Here is a 22,650-nt window from a genome sequence, read left to right on the forward strand (position 1 = left end):
CTTTATGAGAAAAGTGGACCTAAACACAAAATTTTACCCGACGCCGACGCCAAGGTGATGACAATAGCTAATTTTTTTTTCAAAAAATAGATGAGCTAAAAACTGTTCTGAATATAAACTATATAATACAATGCCTCTTTTGTTAATACATGTAGTCTAAATTGGGATAAGCGGATGGTCAAAACAAATAGGCCCCTGATAATGTCCTTATTTATATATTGGATAATACATAAAAACACAATCTCATAAGCTTTCAATACAAATTGTAGCAATTGATAGTTTAACAAATATGCTGTTATTTAAGAGCTGCTTTATGACAAAGCCATGTGTTACCGTGTATTCATGTATGCATTTACCATAGTAGTTATTTGTGTGGGAAGTATACCTTTATATTTCTATGTGTTCTCTTTTTTTCTTTGAATAAAAAAATACTGTAATAATTTTTTCTCAATCCTTCTCAAGGGAACTGATTCTGTATCATAATGCAAAGAAACATAAATTGAAATTTACTTATATCTATTATATCAAGAAATAAAGCTGAAAAATTGTTTATACATTGCAGTTGTTATGGGTCAAGCAATTGTCAATTTTAGTCCGTTAGAAACAGATTTTTGAAATAATTATTAAATATTCTTTATCCAAGTTTACCCATTTAATTCAGAATTCCTATAATTTTGGACATTTATTTGGGTCTTGGGTAGAAAAATGTGAAGCCAAACAACATTTTTTCTTGCGAAAAACTTTCTTATTTGTAAATATTGGCTGATTTGTGCAGGCGGCATATTCCTTCAGTCAGTAAACAACTTTTGTTTCACTTTTGAAAGCAATCTTCCATCTTGTTAGAGTTGCTGGTGTGCCAGAAACATGTTACTTGATTGTTCTGGGCAGGCTTGTTGAACAAATACATGAACATTTGAATTTAACAGAATCCAACAATGTTATGCTGGTTGTAGTTTTCTGCTGAGCAGATGTGACCATATCTCAGCAAAATATCTGTGAACATAATGAATGCAATTAGTTTCAGTTTGAATGTGCGTTATCTGTTGTTATCCCCACGCTTTTTGAAAAGCGTGGGGATATTGTGGTTATCTCCGCCGTCCGTCTGTCTGTCTGTCCTGGCCACTATCTCCTCCTACACTATTAGCACTACAACCTTGAAACTTACACACATGGTACCTATGAGCATATGTGCGACCCTGCACTATTTGGAATTTTGATCTGACCCCTGGGTCAAAAGTTATGGGGGTTGGGGTGGGGCCGGGTCAGAGATTTTCACTCATTTTTTAAGGTTATTTTACATTAACTTCTTCATTTCTACCCCGATTCACTTCAAATTGATACTGAACCTCTCTAATGACAATACGGTCAATTTCAACTATGCATGGACCCATTACCAACCCTGGGGCGCCCGGCCCACATAGACCACGCCCACCCAAAATTGATTTTTACTATAATTTCTTGATTTCTACACCGATTCACTTCAAATTGATAATGAACCTCTCTTATGACAATACGGTCAATCTCAACTATGCATGGGCCCATTACCAACCCTGGGGCGCCCCGCCCACATAGACCACACCCACCCAAAATTGCCTTTTACTATAATTTCTTCATTTCTACACCGATTCACTTCAAATTGATACTGAACCTCTCTGATGACAATTAGTGACGGTCAATCTCAACTATGCATGGCCCCATTACCAACCCTGGGGCGCCCCGCCCACATAGACCACACCCATCCAAAATTGCCTTTTACTACATGTATAATTTCTTCATTTCTTCACCGATTCACTTCAAATTGATACTGAACTTCTCTTATGACAATACGGTCAATCTCAACTATGCATGGCCCCATTACCAACCCTGGGGCGCCCCGCCCACATAGGCCACACCCACCCAAAACTGCCTTTTGCTATAATTTCTTCATTTCTACACCGATTCACTTCTAATTGATACTGAACTTCTCTTATGACAATACGGTCAATCTCAACTATGCATGGCCCTATAACCAACCCTGGGGCGCCCCGCCAACATAGGCCACATCCACCCAAAATTGCCTTTTACTATAACTTCTTCATTTTTACACCGATTCACTTCAAATTGATACTGAACTTCTCTTATGACAATACAGTCAATCTCAACTATGCATGGCCCCATTACCAACCCTGGGGCGCCCATGGGTCAAACATACAGCGTGGGGATACGAGTCGGCCTCTGCCGCGCCATTTCTAGTTTATAATGTCATGCTAACGCCTCTTCAAACTAAATTGTCTCCCAAGCTGTTGATTGATGTACATGGTAACTTTCCACATACAGCCAACAAGTCTCAGCTGGAACTGCGTTGCATAAACTGCTTTCACCTACTGGCCTGAACTGTAGTCATCAATCACGCGTTAAAATATACATGTATACACTTGTTTTTCAAGCTGTTGATAATGAACATTGTAGCTTCCTACGCAAAGCCAACAAGGCTCAGTCAGTCAGCAATCACACGTTACAATATACATGTAGAGTGTTTTCCAAGCTGTTGATAATGTACATTGGATCTTCCCACGTGTGTCCCAGTCAGTATCAGCTGAATCTGCGTTTTACAAAATACTTTCATCTTCATTGTCTGTCATGTTCCCCAGAAATCACTCCTAAACAAGTTCATGTGAATCTGTGTTCTTCGAGTTGCTTCCAGTGATATTGTCTAAACCATATCCCGAACATTGCTTAGGAGAACTAAGAAAGTACAATCATGTTGATATACATGTTCTGTTATTTGATGAAACTTAAACTTTGTCATAGCATTTGGTTTAATGATAACTTGGCCAAGTTTCACAGTTGGTCACATTATGTAAAAAAAAGACATTCGGTCAAATCTTTATGACACTTGATGTCGTCAAACTCCGCGGATCACGGAATTTGTTGGTTTTGGGTGAGCTGAATTGTATATGAGTCTGTATAAAACATGTCACGTTTTTACTTCAAGGACATTATTTGAACAAACTTAACCCATTTATGCCTAGCGTCCTGAAAAAAGGACATTGCAAACAGCGTAGACCCAGATGAGACGCCGCGCCGCATTATGCGGCGTCTCATCTGGGTCTGCGCTGTTTGCTTAAATGAATTTCTTTATGGAATATTCTAAAAATAGAAATAAATATACTTGACACCCCTAATTTTGGAAATAAATTGTTCCAATTTAGAAGGATGGGAGAGTCCACTGGGCATAAATGGGTTAATTGAGGACCATTTGATGATGATGCACACCAAATGTTACTACCCTTATCCTTGCTGTTTCAAAAAAGAAGTTTTAAAGTTATTCAATATACAAGAATCTATACATTACATGAATCCTGGGACACAGCTAGTTTGAACCCAAGGGGTTCAAGACATGAACAACCTTTTTATAGGACCGCTAGATAATATTACACACCAAATATTAAATGGTTGTGCCTTAAAGTTTCAGAGAAGAATATTTTTAAGGTATTTCCTATAAAAGTCTACATATATAACATTTGTTACCCCTGAGGTGTTGCCATCTTTTTACCTCAGGGGCATGATTTGTAAAGGACAACTAGAAAATGTAACACACCATGATTAAACCTCTGCTACTTGCTATTTAACAGGAGAAGATTTCTAAAGTTTCCACTTTTAATATCTGTTTTAAGATCTGCTGACTTACATGTTTATATGCAGAAGACCAGAAATATTTGAACAAACGTCATCTAAGGATCATTCCTGTGTGGTTTTTTAAACAAAGGGGTTAAGGATCTGATTTGAGCAAATTGTTGATTTCACAAGACAAACGATGCCAGACGCTGGAGCGCCACCTTCCACAATTGCTCACCATGATCACTTTGTGCTCAGATTGGAAATGGGGCTGAATTTGAATTTCAACAAAAAATGCTGACTTATAATATAGGTTTTGATTGTTAATATTAGTGTCATATGAAAATCAAGTACAATTAAACATAGGTATTTTCATGTTGAAAGCTTAATGTACATTTAATATACAAAGATCCAACAATTTTTACTTTAACACTAGGGGTGCAAAAATAAGACCTCCAAAGAAATTAGTGATTCCACACAATTGAAAATGCCAATAGTGTGGTTTCAACAAAAGCACAACAGTTACACCATTCTTTTAAAACATCCAAACTGTTTGAAAAAAAAATCCCTTTACAGTTAAAGCATGTGTAGATGTTATATTGCCTACTCATTATAAACATGTAATTTATGGAGATTTAAGCCGAGTCTTTTTTCTAGTATTAGCAGTAGTTTTCACCATTAAAACCAACTTATTTTAGAGAATACCTGTGCCTATATTTCTGATTAGCAACATACATGTACATGTTTAATAATTAGTATGTTGCTAAATTGCCTTTCACATGTAAGGAAATTCAATTAAAGTTAATAACCAATGAGTATCCTTTACAGGGAGGTAAACCATAACACACAAAAGAATTTATCTTTCTGTCTATAATAACAGACTGACAAACGGACGGACGGACGGACGGACACGGACGGACGGACGGACGGACGGACGGACGGACGGACGGACGGACGGACGGACGGACGGACGGACGGACGGACAGACAGACAGACAGACAGACAGACAGACAGACAGACAGACAGACAGACAGACAGACAGACAGACAGACAGACAGCACAATACTTAATGTCTCTTAGATATACTTTGATACAACATGGGGAACATACAATATACATTGGCCATAGTAAAAAATACAATAAAAAGTTTTCGGACACCCCCTTTTTTGGCCAAAATAATTATTTATTGTGCCTCTTAATTTTCAGACATGCGCGTTTTGTCAATCATTAATGACTCTAAATTTTCGGACAGTATACATGTATTTATTATCGTTGTGTGAATGAATAAACTGGTTATACAGGTTTTTGAAGGTGATATATGTCCAATGATGCGGAAATCAAGATTTCCTCGTGCACAGATTTGTAGGTTTAGTCATTCGACAGGCAAGCAGGGTAGAGCGAAGACTTGATTTAAATCGTTTTATATATTTTCTCAACCACATTTAATTGTGAAATTTGATTTATTTTTGTGTCGTATTGGCGTTGGCAATTTATTAATATGGACAGTCAGGATGAGAGGAGAGATCGCTTCGCCGGCGGGGACAGTGCTGGCACAGTAAATGGACACACGTAGCGACCACGTGGTAGCGGTCAAGAAGGTAGGCCCTCGGGGATAGAGGAGAATTGTTTGACGTGTTTGGTTTACATATAATACACACATTGTGAAGAAAAGTATCATTTCTCACGTTTTTCTCTTGTAAAATGTAGTTTAAAGAGGCATGTCCTTTTTTTTTCGGAAAATCATTGGTGCCAATCCTGATATAATTGACTGTATTGTCGGCGTTTACGCATTACCATTCTTACAATTACCTGAAAAATGTGTATCTGGAAATAACCAATCAGCTTTAAAGCAGATAGATTAGCAGATGTTAACGAGTCGGTGCAGGATATGTAAAATAATGGCTGTATTGAAGAATTAAAAGACATCCCTCATGTTGTTAGTCAATCAAGTGTAGCCGTGAATGAAGCCGGAAGCTGGATTTGTGATCAATGAGGACAAGTCAATATAAGTACCAGTTCAGAGGCTAGAATGGGTAGGATTAATCTGGGATAGCCAAATGTTTTCTTTTGAAATTCCCGATAGAAGAATAACTGATTTTAAAAATACTCTTTTACAGGTATTTTCTTCCATGCCAATGGTTTCGGCAAGGGATTTAGCTAGATGTGCGGAGAAAATTGTTTCAATGATGCCTGTTATATGTAGTCTGGCTAGGTAAAGACTAGATATCTTTATTCTGAAATCGTTTCTAGACCGTCATTGCATAGAGTTATAGCCCTTGAACCAGATAGCTTATTTATTTCCGAATTTAGATTTTGGTTAGGTCGCATAGATGGCATACAATCAAGACATTTTAGTAAAACTACATGTGTCGAAGTTTTAAAAGTTTACAGTGATGCAAGTGGGTTTGCTGGTGGGGCTTATATTGTTGATATGTCAGGTTTCATTTTTCACGATATATGGTCAAATGACTATTGCAATACAAGTTCTACTTATAGAATAATTAATGGAGTAGTTCTTGTTTTATGTGCCTATGGGAATTTTTTAAGGGGGGGGGGGGGGGGGGGGCTGTTAAGAGGTTTTCCGACTCTGAATCATGTGTAAAGTTGGTGAAGGTAGGAAGTTCTAAACTTGAGTAACATGATCTAGCACTAAGCATTTTTAGTATGTGTTTGAAGATGAATATAGGACTAGAAATACAATGGGTTCCAAGAGAATTAAACTCCATTGCCGACAGTATAAGTAAAATGAGCAATACAGATGAATGGTAAATCTCACGAGATTTCTTTGATATTTAAATGGTAGCTCGGGACTGATTTTGATTGATCGCTTGGCTACTTTTAAAAATGGAAATACTAAGATATAATTCAAAATTCTTTGATTTTGAAACAGAAGCAGATTGATTTACACAGTTTTGGGGTGCCGATTTTAATTAGTTGATGCCCCTATTTATTTTGTAGGAAAAACAATTTTGCACTTTCTAGAATGCAACGCATATGGCATTTTGGTGGTACACAGATGGCCTAGTGCAGCATTTTGGCCATTCTTTTTTCTTTCTCAAGAAATGTTCTTGCTATTTGAATTTAACTATACTATATGTCGTTTATATGTGAATTGGTCATATTAATGTTTTGACTGTTTTGCTATACTTAAAGTATAGTTGGGATTTTTCACGTGTTTATATGTATAGAAATGATTCAATGGATGTTGTTTTGGTATGGCCATTAAGTATGTATAGAAACCATGTTGGTGTATGTCCGTTTGCATCTGGTGCTTACGAAGTCGTGTACAGTACACGAGGAATGGAATATTTGCAAAAAAGAAAGCAAAAACAGTACTTGCAAAAAAGAAAGCAAGGGTTAAAAGTAATAGTTTTAAAAGTATAATACTTGCAAAAAAGATAGCAAGGGTAATATTTATTTAAAATTGGAAAATACTTGCAAAAAATAAAGCAAGGGAAACGGTTTTGTTACAGAAAGTCAATTTAAAATGTATGTGTGTGTGTTTCGTGTCTGTCTGCCTCTGGGGTAGACGCGATTGTGTGTGGCATTTCGTGGGCTCACGGGGTTGTGGGATCGTGTGGTCGTTGTAATTCTGGTCTGGTTGTGTTTTCTGATGATGGATTGAAAAGGGCCAATTCTGGGCCGCTGGTTCGGAGGTGCTTAGTGACTAAAGCGGATGTGTAGAGGCTTTGATTCTTTGATTTGAGATTTGTAACGGTGTGTTTGGTGCGTTTTTTGGGGGGTTCGGCGGTTTTGGGACTTTGAATTGAAAGGATGCGATACAAGATTTTTTGAGGATTGTGCTATAATTATTATTTTCAATAGTAAAACGGTTCAATTGTGCAAGGGCGAACAGGTATTGACATTTTGTAAAACAAATGCAGTTTTATGCCCTGTCTTCTACTTGAAAAAATGTATCTTGGCAGCAACTATTCTAGATATTGCAATATATGTTTTGTTTAGAAACATAATAAATTGTAAGAAAATGAATAAATACATTTTAGTTGGCTCAAAGCAGATGAGTTACAGTAGACAATTAGATATTTTGCACCACATCTTTCGTGAAATTTGACTTAAACCTAATGTTCACGGGTTGCATTCATTTCGGTCAGGGGAAGCAACTGCTGTTGCAAATAGCGGTGTATCTGATAGTGTTAAAAAAGCATGGGCAGTGGAAGACTGTTGGTGCTTAGGATGGCTACGTGAGAGATTCGGATGAAACACAAACAATTGTTTCTTCTCGTTTGGATTTGTAAATATATATGGTACTTGGTGTTGTATGTTGTTAGTTGTGCGTTGTTTTTTTTGCCCCGTTCTTTTTCTGTCGATAAAATACCCTGCTTGTCATGACACCTAAACAAATGTGTTTGTTTTTATTCTAAATGGTTAGATGATAAATAATTATGTTTGTCATAAAATGTAATGGAATATAAAACATAAATGTATTTATTATCGTTGTGTGAATGAATAAACTGGTTATACAGGTTTTTGAAGGTGATATATGTCCAATGATGGGGAAATCAAGATTTCCTCGTGCACAGATTTGTAGGTTTAGTCATTCGACAGGCAAGCAGGGTAGAGCGAAGACTTGATTTAAATCGTTTTATTTAGTTATGCTCTGTTTGTGTGTTGATGTTAATATTATGTTTTATGTGTTTCAGTGAGTTTTATGAGAGCAGACGGATGACTGACTTGAGATAGAAAGGGGCATTGGTTCCGGACATTTTACCATTAGATTTACATGGTTTTCTAAAAAGAATACTTAACGTTTACGATATAGTAACAGCTGATTATTTGTAGATTCCTCTAAAATTAGAGGTTTCAGGAGGTGATGAAGGCACCTAGACACCGGTCTTGAGCCATGGGTCCTCATACGTCCCCCTGCCATTAAAAGAAAAATGAAAATTGAGCAGTAGGGTTGCGTATCCCGCTCGCGGTTACACCTGAATCGTGCGTTACCACCGATTATTGTTTGGGGTGTACGTGAAATGTGCACTTCTCATAATTGATGATAATGAATAAATCTTATAGTTTTAGCAGCTGCTTTTATCAAAACTAATGCTTCACTTTATGTACTTTTCGCAAATAGGCGTTGTGGATGGGCATAGGGGGCGTCCTCGGTGCGCTTTGGGCATCGGCAGCGGACGGGCGGTTCCTAGGGCCGTGGCGTCCTTGGGTTGGCTTGTGATTTTAAATTGTGTAGTTAAATTGTGCAATTGTATGATTTTGAGTTTAGGCTTGACGTCTGATGGGTATTAATAATATTCAATTATTAACATGTAACGCATGAGCATGTTTAATGATACGTATAACGACGTGTTCTACAGAATGGATTTAGTATAGTTTCAGTTCTTAAATATATAAGAAGGATGTCGCAACGTTTACTGACGTCTCGAGACTCTTCAACTGAGCGGTGCCATTGGGGTCGATATCTGTTGCTCATTGAACACATACGATCGTCAGAAGATTTGTTTCTTGCATTTATGTGTAGAAAGCCCTGTCAGATATAAACACCCACTTCGTGCGTGTGTTTCAAGAAATAAAATACCCTGCTTGTCATGACACCTAAACAAATGTGTTTGTTTTTATTCTAAATGGTTAGATGATAAATAATTTATGTTTGTCATAAAATGTAATGGAATATAAAACATAAATGTAGTTATGACTCTAAATTTTCGGACAGTAAAAAAAATTAGTTTACAGCACTATTTTACCAGATTTAAGCAATGTATTTGCTTATCTTGTGACACTTTGATCATCGGGTTTTACAAACAGATTAAGGATATAAACCTGGGAGACGCATGTCTAAGGCCAATGGAACATAACATTTGTGTAATTGGGTAAATAACGATGTATACTGGTAGAAAACAATTGCTTCACCCAACATCATTTTAAACGATATCTTCCTATGAAGGTAAAGTACACTCCACGCGTTTTCCCCAATTTCCCTCCATACTCCGCGGGGATTGACCTGGAGGGAGATTAAGAAAATCCCGCGAGACGCGGCGTTTGCATGACTTTGGACGCGGCGGTTAACGATCTGCAAAACTGATAAGCTGACGTGGCGGCCCTCGGCATTGCCAACGTGGGGGAAACTCCGTGTTTTACGAGATAACGATCAATTTAATTTTGTTTGACTTCCTGATTCTCAAATAAAATTACATTTATTACAAGTACATACATGTATATGTAGTATAATATTTACAATTAAAAAAAACAAACAACCAAGATAGATCGATCATGACGTGGTTGTAGAAGTAGTTGTTGTTGTATAGAAAACTCCTTGATTACGACAAACAAAACGTCGTCTTTTAACTAATACTTACCAATTAATATAAACACAGTTTGCAACATTGTTTTTATTTTGATAATTTAATCCAAAGTTTTCATGTTAGCAGGTGATTTTCTATACTGAACATGTAAACAAATGACCAAGGACCCTAAAAATCTCGCAAATCTGTGTGAATTGACAGTTTGACGTAATCAAAGAAAAGCCGCTTCCTGTCTAAAGGCATAACTTACTCAAGTAAACACGTTCAACGAATGCATAAGGAATGGTTTTAATTGTCGGAACAAAGTCAATTCTCTGCTCGCTAATGCATTTATTTTCTCTTTGTAGGTAGGTTTTTCCATTGATTGCTAAAAGAAGGTGGTAACTCTTGAGTTGATAGTTGCATTTAATATTCACAGTTGTATTCTTGTTGCGTCGACATTCAAAACAATGTTTACCAGTAATTATGGACCAAATCAGCAGAGTGACATTCACACATGTTAATCCCTTTTGTCAAAACACCGCAGACAGCAGTCTACACAATAGGTCAGTAGACAAGCTTTGCGTGTTTTCATAACGTCAAACATTTAAAATCCAGTTATAACCAGATGTCTTCTTTAATCAGTTTACAGTACAATTACTGTTAAAATAATTACTCTACTTAAATACCGTAACGATAAAGATTCGGCGTGTTTGATTTGAAATTATTTTGGAGGAAATATCAACTTATTCGCGATATAATTTTGTTAAAAAATACCAAAGAAACTTTAACCGAAATCAACAAAATTCAATGTTCTCTGCCCTACAAAGTTTGTATAAAAAAATCAATACATGCACGCTTTGCAGGAGTATACCTTGACCTTGTACATTGCAGCATAATTTTCGCGCGCTTTTGTCAGGAAATATACATGATGAGTGTATATTGGAAGCATTTTTAAACGTCGTGTTAACATTAAAAATCGTAGAGTGTTTCGGATTATTAATTATTATTCTCATTTGGAAATTTTACGGAACATTTATTCTTGTGTTAAATGTGTTATGATTTAAATATTAATTTGTCAAATGTCTTATATTCATTCATATTGTAGACGTACCTGTGAATTAAAAAACATAATTTTTATACGTATTAATTTTCTATACAATTATCTAATTTATACATGTACTACAGTATTTAAACAATTTATTATAACAATGTTTTTATTTTTGGCAAGCCCAGTAGCAAACTGCTAACGCGGCGTTGCGCGGCGGTCACTGATAAGAACGGAAATTGTCTGCATTTACCGACTAGGCTAAAGTAATACACGCCGCGGGAATTAGCGAACGCGGCGTAATGCCGAGTGTTTTATCGAGTTCACCTCGCTCTCTCAACGCCGCGTGAACACTCGCTAGCAGAAAAAAAAACACGCGGAGGGAGCGCGTTTTTTGGGGAAAACGCGTGGAGTGTACTGTAGCAGTATGTTTAATGATTTTACTTTTTTGTTCTGAATCATTTCCGGCAAGAGTAAGCAAAGTTGTCAGGGTTCGACAATAACGGGAGTCTGGAAGTCCGAGACTCCTTAAAATGAGATTGTTTTTGCGTCAGGGGAGTCCGTCGGACTCCTTTAAAATCATCTTTGAATTAAAAAAAAGTTGATTTCCTTATTTGTTTTGGAAGATCAGAATGTTTGAAATTTTGTGGATCCGAAAAATGTGCCACATATCATTCTGCTTGAACACATGGACATAAACAAAGAATCCAAAATTATTAATTTTGGTTCCCTGTCACTGTCCGTGCATATAGTAATAGGGGAACATGCCAACTATGAAACGATCATGGCCGTTTTTTTTCACTGATATTTTTTCTGTAGTAAACTAGCTTCGCCAAACAGTTTCTCATTACTATAAAAATCATCACAATACCCGATTTTTTTTATGCCCCCAAAAGAGGGCATATAGTGATCGGACTGTTCGTCCGTCTGTCTGTCCGTCTTTCGGTCACACTTTGCGTTTAGGTTTCGAAAAATGCTCATAACTTCTATGTCCCTTGAGATGTAACCTTCATATTTGGTATGCATGTGTAAATGGACAAGGCCTTTCCATACGCACAAAAATTTTGACCCCTGTGACCTTGACGTTGAACTTGGGGTCCGCGTTTAGGTTTCAAAATATGTGTTTAGGTTTCGAAAAATGCTCATAACTTCTATCAAAGCGTTTATAGGGGGCATATGTCATCCTATGGTGACAGCTCTTGTTTACACATTGTACATTTTATGGCCCCAAGGTACTGAAGATCGGACCGGCTGTGAATCATTTGAGCGTGAATGACCGGTGTCACTATCAATTGATGAGTACAGTGGTTTATTGCAGCTTTTATGCCCCCGGTTGGGTGGCATATAGCAGTTGAACTGTCTATCTGTTAGTCTGTGCGTCCGTCCGAAAACTTTAACATTGGCCATAACTTTTGCAATATTGAAGATAGCAACTTGCTATTTGGCATGCATGTGTATCTCATGGAGCTGCACATTTTGAGTGGTGAAAGGTCAAGGTCATCCTTTACGGTCAAAGGTCAAATATATGGCTTCAAAGCAGCGCAATAGGGGGGCCTTGTGTTTCCGACAAACACATCTCTTGTTAGACATTGTCATACCAACCTCACTAATCGGTTCCTACCGTGCACTGCTCCCTGATAAAATCGTGGCATGTTACTTAAGAGACTGATAATGGCAACAGGGTGTTATCCTCGTGGAAATTGTGCTTTGCATGCAAAATATTGTCTAAACATGTTTTCATGGTGTAAAAACCTGATAATGAAATTAAAATAAAAATTAAAATTATATTGCGTTTCCCAATTCCCATGTTCTTGGAAATATTATAAAGAATATATATAAAGCAATGAGAAATATAGGGATGTTACACCCTTATTGTGTGATACATTAACTATGACACTAGCACAACAGAAGGCTCCGAGAATGTTGTTTAACCCTAATTGAATTACGAAAACAACCTTTTGGTGCCCTGAAAAACCGGAATTCCGGCACAAACCGGAAGACTTTTAACCCTGAATTTATTTAACAAATTAGGGATGTATAGTATATTTATTTCTATATTTAGAATATTTCTTACAGAAATTCCTTGAAGCAAACGGTGCAGACCCTGATGAGACGCCTCATTATGCGGTTTCTCATCTGGGTGTACGCTGTTTGCCAAGGCCTTTTTCTAGAAGCTAGGCATAAATGGATTAACCTATGAGAAAAATGTTACATGTGGCACATCCCCTTATGGGCAGGTGCACAAAATGGATGGTCAGCCAGACTTCTATCAGCAACCTACTTTGAAGGGGGGGGGGGGGGCAAAATATTCACTAATTAACACTTTGTACAGTCCCTTTTTTAAGATGTGAAGTAAGTTGACCGACCACACACAGGGCTCTCTGTGCATTTAAAAAATGACACACTGATTTAATAATGGCTATGGAGGAAATAAACAAATACTAGAGACCATGTTATTGCTGAAAGCCGTTGTAAACAAGAGTGGAACATCCATCAGGGATTTCAATAGACGCAGAATCCTGCGTTTTGACGCGAGCAAATTGAAAATGACTCAATTTTGACCCGACCATTTTTTTGCAGTGCGTCATTTTGACGCGCCAAAAATTTGACCCGCGCGTCAGTCAGTTAACATCTCGAGTTCTATGGTAATAAATCCTGTTATGCTCCTAATTGACATTCATGCCCCAGTATTGGAAACTCTGTCAATACATCGAGGGGATACCCCAGGCGACGTTTATCTTATCTCATCTCTACCAATAAACATGTTACTGTGTACAGAAAGCGTGCGCGATAATAGGAGATTAGCAGCACATGCTATGTCGTTAAATCAGTACCTTTGAATTATGGTTCATTATCCAAAATAAAATCCAAACTGCGAAAACACCAATGACTTATTGCTTTGTAAACAAAACTAACACCTATTAATTGACACAAACACAAAATTTTTTTTCGACCTGTATTCTCAGTTGTCAACACTTTAATCCAAACTGCAAGAATAGCAATTGTTTATATCAGAATGACCAATTAACGCGTCTTAATTGACAATGAACACAAGACGGTAAGGCGCCGTTCTTGGTTACCTTTTTTCGCGAAATTAAGTTTACACAATACAACACGTGGTCATGAAAGTTCAAAGCATCCCTTTAATGCGGCGCCGATAAGCGGGTACCGTCTAGCGAGTATTTGTTGAGAGCTGTAGATGTACATGTATAGGTGACGTCATTGGCTTAAAATGTTCATTGCTAAAGTGTAAACTATCAGTAACGTTTGCGAACTGTGTAAAATCTGATCGGATTAATTTCTTTTTTTAATATCAAAGGTGTAATTCTTATTGTGAAAGACAATATGGCTTAGTAATATTTGATTTAAAGAAAATGAGTGCTGCGCAAAATGTAACACTATTTCTATATGGTCATCACTATTTTAGTAACATGAGATGCATTGTCACGAGCGAAATACATTTAGGACAGGAATGACGCACATTCGACCATATCTTGCGGTCAATAAAATATTAATTATACACAAACTGCTTATGTAAACAGCTTATATAAACAGGTTAAATAAGCCTATATAGTAAGAAATAATTTAACAACCAAAAAGTGATGGACATTGTTATATCCCGTTTATAGTTATATTTTTTATGGTTATGAGTTTGTGTCAAAGTGATGGATAATGCTGTTTACTCCCTAAAACAAGTAGGTCAGCACCAAGGTCACCATTTTTGTATAAAACGGACCGTGTTGAGGCCTCTATTCGAGCCAAGGCAGCGAGCCATTCAAGCCAAGCGGTTTTGAATTAGCACAAGTGAATATCCCAATTTCTGGCTTCACGGGATAGTGCAAGATAGACGGACATTTGGACATTTGTTTTTCTGGACGGATTATATTTTGTGTTGGAGTATCTTGTTTATTTCTTTTCTGATTATTTCTTGTCTCAATTTCTTAAAGAAGAATTACAATACAAATAAGAATAAAATACATTTACAATACAATATTTAATCAAGAATAAAAGTTGTTATATGCTACAAAAAGACTTGTTGCCTTATTATGCAAACTGATGAATAATCTACGAATCTGGGACATTTAAGTCAAATCAAAAAATTACACAACGCGACTTAAAACGAACTTTGCGAAACAATAGATTTACATAAGGGTGGAAGTGCCACATATTCATTTTTGGCGCCGTGACACAGGATATCTAAAAGTTTAAATATTCATTTTTGGCGCCGTGACGTAGGATACGCATAAGGTGTTACATAATCATTTTTGGTGCGACGTGCCAGGATATTTAAAGTTTGCAGGCAACAGCATATCTATTTTTGGAGCCGTGTGACAGCAGCAGACGACAAGAAGCAGTAACATTTTCATTTTACAGTTGGACGATACGACCGGAGGCAGTGCAACATTTCGCTTTACAGTGGGACGCCACGATAGACAGCAATAACCATTCATCGACACGCTAGGAAAGCAGACGACATTAACACATTTTCTTTCAGCAGTAACTACAACAACGACAACATCGACTTTGGCGACGGGAGCAGCGGACAACCTACACGACAACGACCGGAAACAGCGACGAACATTTTGATTTATATTTATTATATAGATTTAATTATTGTTAAACAAATAATTCTTATTATTTAAATATTGGTTTAATAATTACAGGTCACGCACATTATCGGTGGAGCTATCCTGAGAAACGTTTGCCGGAAGCTGAGAAAGGCATTTTGTCACGTGAACCGGAGTCAGGTCAGAACTTTTTTCTGTCTCAGTTCTTTTGACCTACTTGCCAACTTGTTAAACACTCATATTTAAGGTTGAGCTGGTTAATACCCACATTTTAGGTTACGCTGTTCAGTTTTTTACATTTTAGGATTAAGAAATAAGGTTACGGTTTTTAAGAAAATAATATAAAGATGACCACTGGATCGCAACAAACACCATTTCAAGTACTGGCTGAAAGTTTAATTAACTTGCCGGACACTTTATATGCAAACACAGCTTTAACACAGTTACCACGATTTTCGGGAAAATCGTCGGAATTCCATGATTGGACATTAGAACTAGAGAAATTTTTTATGATTCATAATTGCGATGAGGCCTGAGGAAAATTAAATTAGTTTTTCAGACGGCTTCAGGCCCAGTCTGTGAATTTTTAAAGCTATTTTTAACCACAAACCCTGAAGTTAGGTACATTGACTTAAAAGCTGAATTGAAAATGCGATACGGGGATATAACTGACCCACAATACGCCTTAAAGCTATTAAGGAACGTTAAGCAACGTGCAGGGGAAAATGTTGCAAATTATGGGGAACGCCTATTGATGTTAGCTAGGGATGCATGTGATGGTGAACTCGATGAGAGGGATCCCATGCAACGAATTTTAGTAGGCCAGTTCACTGATAGGGTTGATCGATCAATCTGTAAGAAATAAATTGATTAAGAGTAATCCGGGTAATTTAACGGAAAGTGTCAATAGGGCTCTCAAGGAGCAAAATATCTTAAAAAAGGTAAACACAAGAAAAGGTCACGGGGGATATGGATCAAATGATATCTGTCCACTAATAGGGATGTAAGTTACGAACATTTAAAAACAACACAAATATAATAATAATAATAATAGTAGTAGAAATAATAAATAAAATAATAATAAAAATAATAAAATAAATAAATAGAATAATAATAAAAATAGGAAAATAGCGGAATGAACGGTTCACGCTAGAAATTTAAAATGTGTAGGAGTCGTAAACGTAGTAAAATAGCGAAATATACGGTTCACGCTAGAAATGTGAAATGTGTAGACATAGATACATGAAATGTACCGCAAGAACGCCTCAAGGAAAGTAGAGGTAAGCGTAGGTCTATACAGGTCGTAACCCCGAGCCATGGAGACGACTTGGAGGTAGGCGAAATTAATTAGGCGATGTGATAGCTATATGAGTTCTCACATTGATGATAAAAGGGAGGGTCGTATGTAGGACAATGACGAGACGCGCTTAGCGAAATTAATTAGGCGACGTGTTTATAGCGCAGTTATTCATCGGATAGTAAAGATGAAGTACCTTTGGCCAAGCGTAGGTCAGAGCGTATGCGTAAACACAAGAGGTCGAATTCGGGTGATAGAAATGATCACTCCGATATGGAGGTTAATGTAGTCGAATACGCAAGTCCGAGGTCGATTAAGAAACATTACTCCGATAAAAATGACATTGTAATTGATTTAATCCGAAAGATGTTAAAGTAAATTCAAACAAGTTTTAATTGATTTAATCAGAAAAATGTTAAAGTAAATTCAAACAAGTTTATACGTCAGGAACGAGCTTTAGTTGATTTTGGATCAGATATATTAAGAGCAGTTTTGGTGTTGCTAAAGATAGCGATATTCAGCAGATCCGTTCTGTTTTAAGTACTCTTCATCAGAGACAATTACGTTTAATGCATGTTAGTTCACAGTCTTTAACGCTGCTGAATCTCACACAAAACGCGGTTAAAGAAAATCGCAACTCGTTAAATGACGTAATAAACACCCTTAGCAAAGTTGAAGTAAGATTACGTAACGTAACTGACGAGGTTAACGCCAGGTTACTTGAAACTAATAATTTCATGATAGCATATTTTCATTTGGATCTACTTATTCAAGAAGTAAGGGATTTAATGTCACGAGCAACCCTTATGTTTGAACATTTAGATAATCAACTCACTGCATTAAGTTTAGGACATTTGTCACCAAATTTAAATCCTCCTTATCAGTTAAAGGATTTACTTTAAGAAATCAAGAATGAATTACCACCGTTGAATACGTTACCGTTTGACATCGAAAAGGAAATTTTGGAGTACTATAAATATCTTCCATTATCGGGCGTTATCGAAAATAACTAAATGGTTATGGTAGTAAAAATACCACTAAACGAGCAATATGAATATTATCAGATGTATAGCATCATTAATATTCCGCTCACATTTGCTAATACGACAAAAAGCCAATTAACGTCAAATATGGCCGTAGCGAAATATGACATTCCATACGCCGGTATAGCGATAAACTCGAAGCAAACGAGATACGCATTACTTGAGACAGGCGAGATAAATAATTGTGTTGGAGCACCATTTTGTCAATAAATGAAACCTCTTTATCCGATTGAACTATCAAGCACATGTATTGTTCATATATTCATGAATAAACAAGATTTAATAGCTGAAAATTGTAGGGAATTGGTTAAACCCAATGTACAGCTACCTTACGCAGAATATATTACTAATGGTGTTTGGGTTGTGGTGACACCAAAATCACTGAGGTTATCTATCACTTGCAAACGTGAAAACAATTTAGAGTCGAGTTGGTCAACGATTAACCCACCGTTTGACATAATTACTATTCCTCAAGGCTGTACGGCAATTAATGATCTAATTACGTTGTCAGCTACATTTGATTACCGGTCTACCGCTACCATTACTGATGATTTTGTACAAATCATGAAGAAAACACTTAATATATCTTCATTATCTATATGGAAAGAGTTCAATGAAAAAGTGATTGATTATGGGACGATTGAAATACCCAAAACACTCCCTTCTGTAGATTTTATTCCCATGGATTCATTGTTAAATGAAATAGAAACCGCTAGGCAATATAGCACGAAAAATAAATTGAACATGCTTTCATTCATTACTACGGGTGTACTTACATTGATTATCATAGGTGTATTAGCCTATATCATTAAGGTCAAATGTAGAAATAGATGTAACAGGAAATTCTTTAAGAAATTTAGGTACTTTGGCAAAAGGTTAAGGACTGAGATGGGTCCTGACGAGGTTTTGATGGCGAGCATGAATGCCTCAGCCCCGGTAAGGGAAAACATCACCGATATGGTGGGGCCATTAAAGAATAAAACAAACCTCAATTACATTGCTTTGTATCCTAAAACTCAGGAGACCGAAACTTAGGATTTGTTTTACTATGATATGTTAATTGTATGTCTGTATATTTGCATAAACCGAGGAACACTGGAGACACGTGCAGGGCGACCATGGTTCATCACTAAGACGCCGGGTGTTATGACATTCTTGACCGGGCGACTTGTGCAACGAAGGCGATTAGTGAACCAAGTGACATTTGTGGCACGTGTAGACTCTTGACTTAATAGTGAACTTGTGTGACTTACAAAAGTGTTCCCATTTATGATAGGACTTTACATTCATAGTCAGACTTTGTTTTATAGTAGGACTTGACTTGTTAAAGGACTTTGTGTTTATTATAGGATATTGTGTTTGTTATAGGACTTTATGTTTATTGTAGTACTTTATACTTAATCATATCCTGATAACATACTTATACAGTGAATGACTTTGTGTCTGTTTGTATAAGACTTATTATTTAAAGTGACACTTTGGTGTAGGGTTTGCATTTTCATGTTATATTATTTGATATGGTGTTTCATGTTGATGAAAATTGATGTTTTGTTGTTTGATATGCATTGTGACGACATAGCATAGGACTTCCCTGACATTGACTTTAAGGACGGTTTGGAAAAGGAACTAAACCCTTAATTATTTTTCTTAGAAAGGGGTGTATGTAACACTATTTCTATATGGTCATTACTATTTTAGTAACATGAGATGCATTGTCACGGGCGAAATACATTTAGGACAGGAATGACGCACTTTCGACCATATCTTGCGGTCAATAAAATATTAATTATACACGAACTGCTTATGTAAACAGCTTATATAAACAGGTTAAATAAGCCTATATAGTAAGAAATAATTTAACGACCAAAAAGTGATGGACATTGTTATATCCCGTTTATAGTTATATTTTTTATGGTTATGAGTTTGTGTCAAAGTGATGGATAACGCTGTTTACTCCCTAAAACAAGTAGGTCAGCACCAAGGTCACCATTTTTGTATAAAACGGACCGTGTTGAGGCCTCTATACGAGCCAAGGCAGCGAGCCATTCAAGCCAAGCGGGTTTGAATTAGCACAAGTGAATATCCCAATTTCTGGCTTCACGGGATAGTGCAAGATAGACGGACATTTGGACATTTGTTTTTCTGGACGGATTATATTTTGTGATGGAGTATCTTGTTTATTTCTTTTCTGATTATTTCTTGTCTCAATTTCTTAAAGAAGAATTACAATACAAATAAGAATAAAATACATTTACAATACAATATTTAATCAAGAATAAAAGTTGTTATATGCTACAAAAATACTTGTTGCCTTATTATGCAAACTGATGAATAATCTACGAATCTGGGACATTTAAGTCAAATCAAAAAATTACACAACGCGACTTAAAACGAACTTTGCGAAACAATAGATTTACATAAGGGTGGAAGTGCCACATATTCATTTTTGGCGCCGTGACACAGGATATCTAAAAGTTTACATATTCATTTTTGGCGCCGTGACGTAGGATATGCATAAGGTGTTACATAATGAGTATACTCTCTTTTGTGACCGGCGGGTCTGTGAATAAGAAAAAACCCGTTCAAGAGAATGATGTTACGCAGGAGCCCAAGAAAAGGAATAATGACGGAACAACTGATTCGCCGAAAAAAGTGATTAGAAAATTCAAAGAGGAATGGATGAAGTCTTTTGCATGGCTGGTTACGGAACAATGTGAGAAGGACGGACTAATTATGAAGTGCCAGTGGTGCGCTAACGATGGGAAAACAAATGTGTTTGCCACTACAGGCTCAAACAATTATCAGAAAAGTGCACTCACTCGTCACGAAGTGCATGTTGACCATGTCATGGTAGTGAATGGTAGGATGGCCAAGGCCAAGAAACAGACAGTTCAACATATCATTGAAGAACACACAGAGAAAGTAGATAGTGTAAACTGCGAATCAAAAACAGCTCAGTTCAGGACCCTGTTTTTTGTTGCAAATAATGGATTACCTCTAGATGCCCACCATGGACTTATCGAGTTGCAGGTATGTAATTCTGTATATAGTTTTGTCTTTTTTTTCAGATATTTATGATTTATTTTGAAAAAAAGAACCGATACGGGTGCAAGTCGTTGCATTACTAATTGGTTAAGATGTGAATATTATTTTATATTTCAATTTAAAATCATTCATTTAAAGCCTCATGTACTTACAGTCCTTGTTGCAACATGTTCTGGAACATATAAATGATTTTCACGAGCGATTTGCACAAGGACCGTAACCAAGGAAATGTTCTACTCGGCATGCTTACAACAACAACAATAACGTATTTTGTGTTGATATTTATTAGCATTGAAACTGTGAAATATGATGCTGATCGATAATTCCATAAAAGATAATTTAAAGTATGACTGTTTCCATATTGATTGAAACAAAATATAATAGTGTTCTGGAACATGTTAATGATTCTCACGAGCGATTTATTTGCACACGGACCGTAACCAAGGAAATGTACTACTAGGCATGTTACAACGCCAACAATAACATATTTTGTGTTGATATATATTAGCATTGAAACTGTGAAATATGATGCTGACTGATGATGTCATAAAAGATAATTTAAAATATAACTGTTCCCATATTGATTGAAACAAAATAAAACATTAAACATATTTTTATTTTGCTATTGTTGTACATTTCAGCGAATCAATGGATGTCCTGATCTTCAAGACAAGTCTGCCATATATACTGGATCTGGGACTCAGGACGAGATGCTCGACTACATTGACCAGCATGTGCAGTTGGCTGTGTTGGAGGATGTTAAGTTTAGTGACTTTGTGGGGATTATAATTGATGAAACCACAGACATCACAATTCATAAGAAACTAAATGTGTACTTCAAGCGCTTTAAAGCAGGGACATGTGAGCCTGTCATTCATTTCATGGACTGTGTGTCAATTGTTGATGGTAAAGCGGAAACTATTGTGAGTGAACTTGTGAAACTGTGTAAAAACATAGGACTTGACATGGGGACGGTTATTTCCATGGCAAGTGATGGGGCAGCAGTTATGGCAGGAAGGCTGAATGGAGTTGGTGTCAAGCTCAGACAACAGTGTAATCCCCGGTTAGTGCAGATTCATTGCGTCGCCCACCGTCTTGCCCTATGTGCTGGACAGGCCTGTCGAGATGAAGATTCATTCAATGAGTACAGCATGACAGTGCAGAATGTTTACAAGTTCTACCATAACTCTGCTATACGCTACAATCAGTTGCGAGAGATGGAAACTGTCATGAATGGGGACCAAGACACTCGGCATGTTACACTAAAAGAACCAGCCAGCTTTTGGTGGTTATCTTTACAGTATGCAGTAAGAGCCATCATGGATGTCTACCCAGCTCTAGTGACCACCCTTGAAAGCCAGGCAGCATCTGGGACAGCTGAGGCAAAAGGCATCCTACTGAAAGTACGACAGGCATCATTCCTTCTGAGGACTGCCTTCCTTCTAGATGTGTTTGAGGTTGTGAACACACTGTGTCGTGCTTTCCAGAAGGACGAACTTGACATTGAAATAGTTAATGTGTCGGTTCAAAGCACTGTTGACACTAATTGATATGAAAGAAAGCAACGGAGTGGAATTAGAAAAAACGTACAGCGAAATTGTTGAAAGCAGATACATGGATGTGAAGCTGACTGCTACGCAGCAAAATAGAATGGGCTTCCAGACAGCTTCTTCTTCATACCTGGACACACTAATAAATAACATCAAGGACAGGTTTGAAGAGGAGTCCATGGATAAACTGCAGCTGGCAAACAGAGTCATGAATCCTAAATATCTGCCTACTGTGCCAGCTGAGATTGGGA

At 37.0% G+C, this 22,650-nt stretch overlaps 1 protein-coding gene across 1 annotated transcript; it reads left to right on the forward strand.

Moving 5' to 3' along the window:
• Positions 1–20,537: 20,537 nt before the first annotated feature.
• LOC127878344 (zinc finger protein 862-like) lies at positions 20,538–22,399 on the forward strand. Its single transcript, XM_052424870.1, has 2 exons — positions 20,538–20,834; positions 21,491–22,399. The coding sequence occupies exons 1-2, from the start codon at positions 20,538–20,540 to the stop codon at positions 22,397–22,399; spliced, it is 1,206 nt and encodes a 401-aa protein (XP_052280830.1).
• The last annotated feature ends 251 nt before the right edge of the window (positions 22,400–22,650 follow it).

Source organism: Dreissena polymorpha, chromosome 4 (assembly GCF_020536995.1).
Source record: "Dreissena polymorpha isolate Duluth1 chromosome 4, UMN_Dpol_1.0, whole genome shotgun sequence".
Taxonomy (NCBI): Eukaryota; Metazoa; Mollusca; class Bivalvia; order Myida; family Dreissenidae; genus Dreissena; species Dreissena polymorpha.

What these genes read in the sequence shown, in the direction of transcription:
- LOC127878344 (XM_052424870.1), top strand. Translation starts at nt 20,538, where the DNA reads ATGAAGTGCCAGTGGTGCGCTAACGATGGGAAAACAAATGTGTTTGCC. An exon ending in ATGGACTTATCGAGTTGCAG is followed by an intron (nt 20,835 to 21,490) that starts GTATGTAATTCT and finishes TGTACATTTCAG; the next exon opens with CGAATCAATGGATGTCCTGA.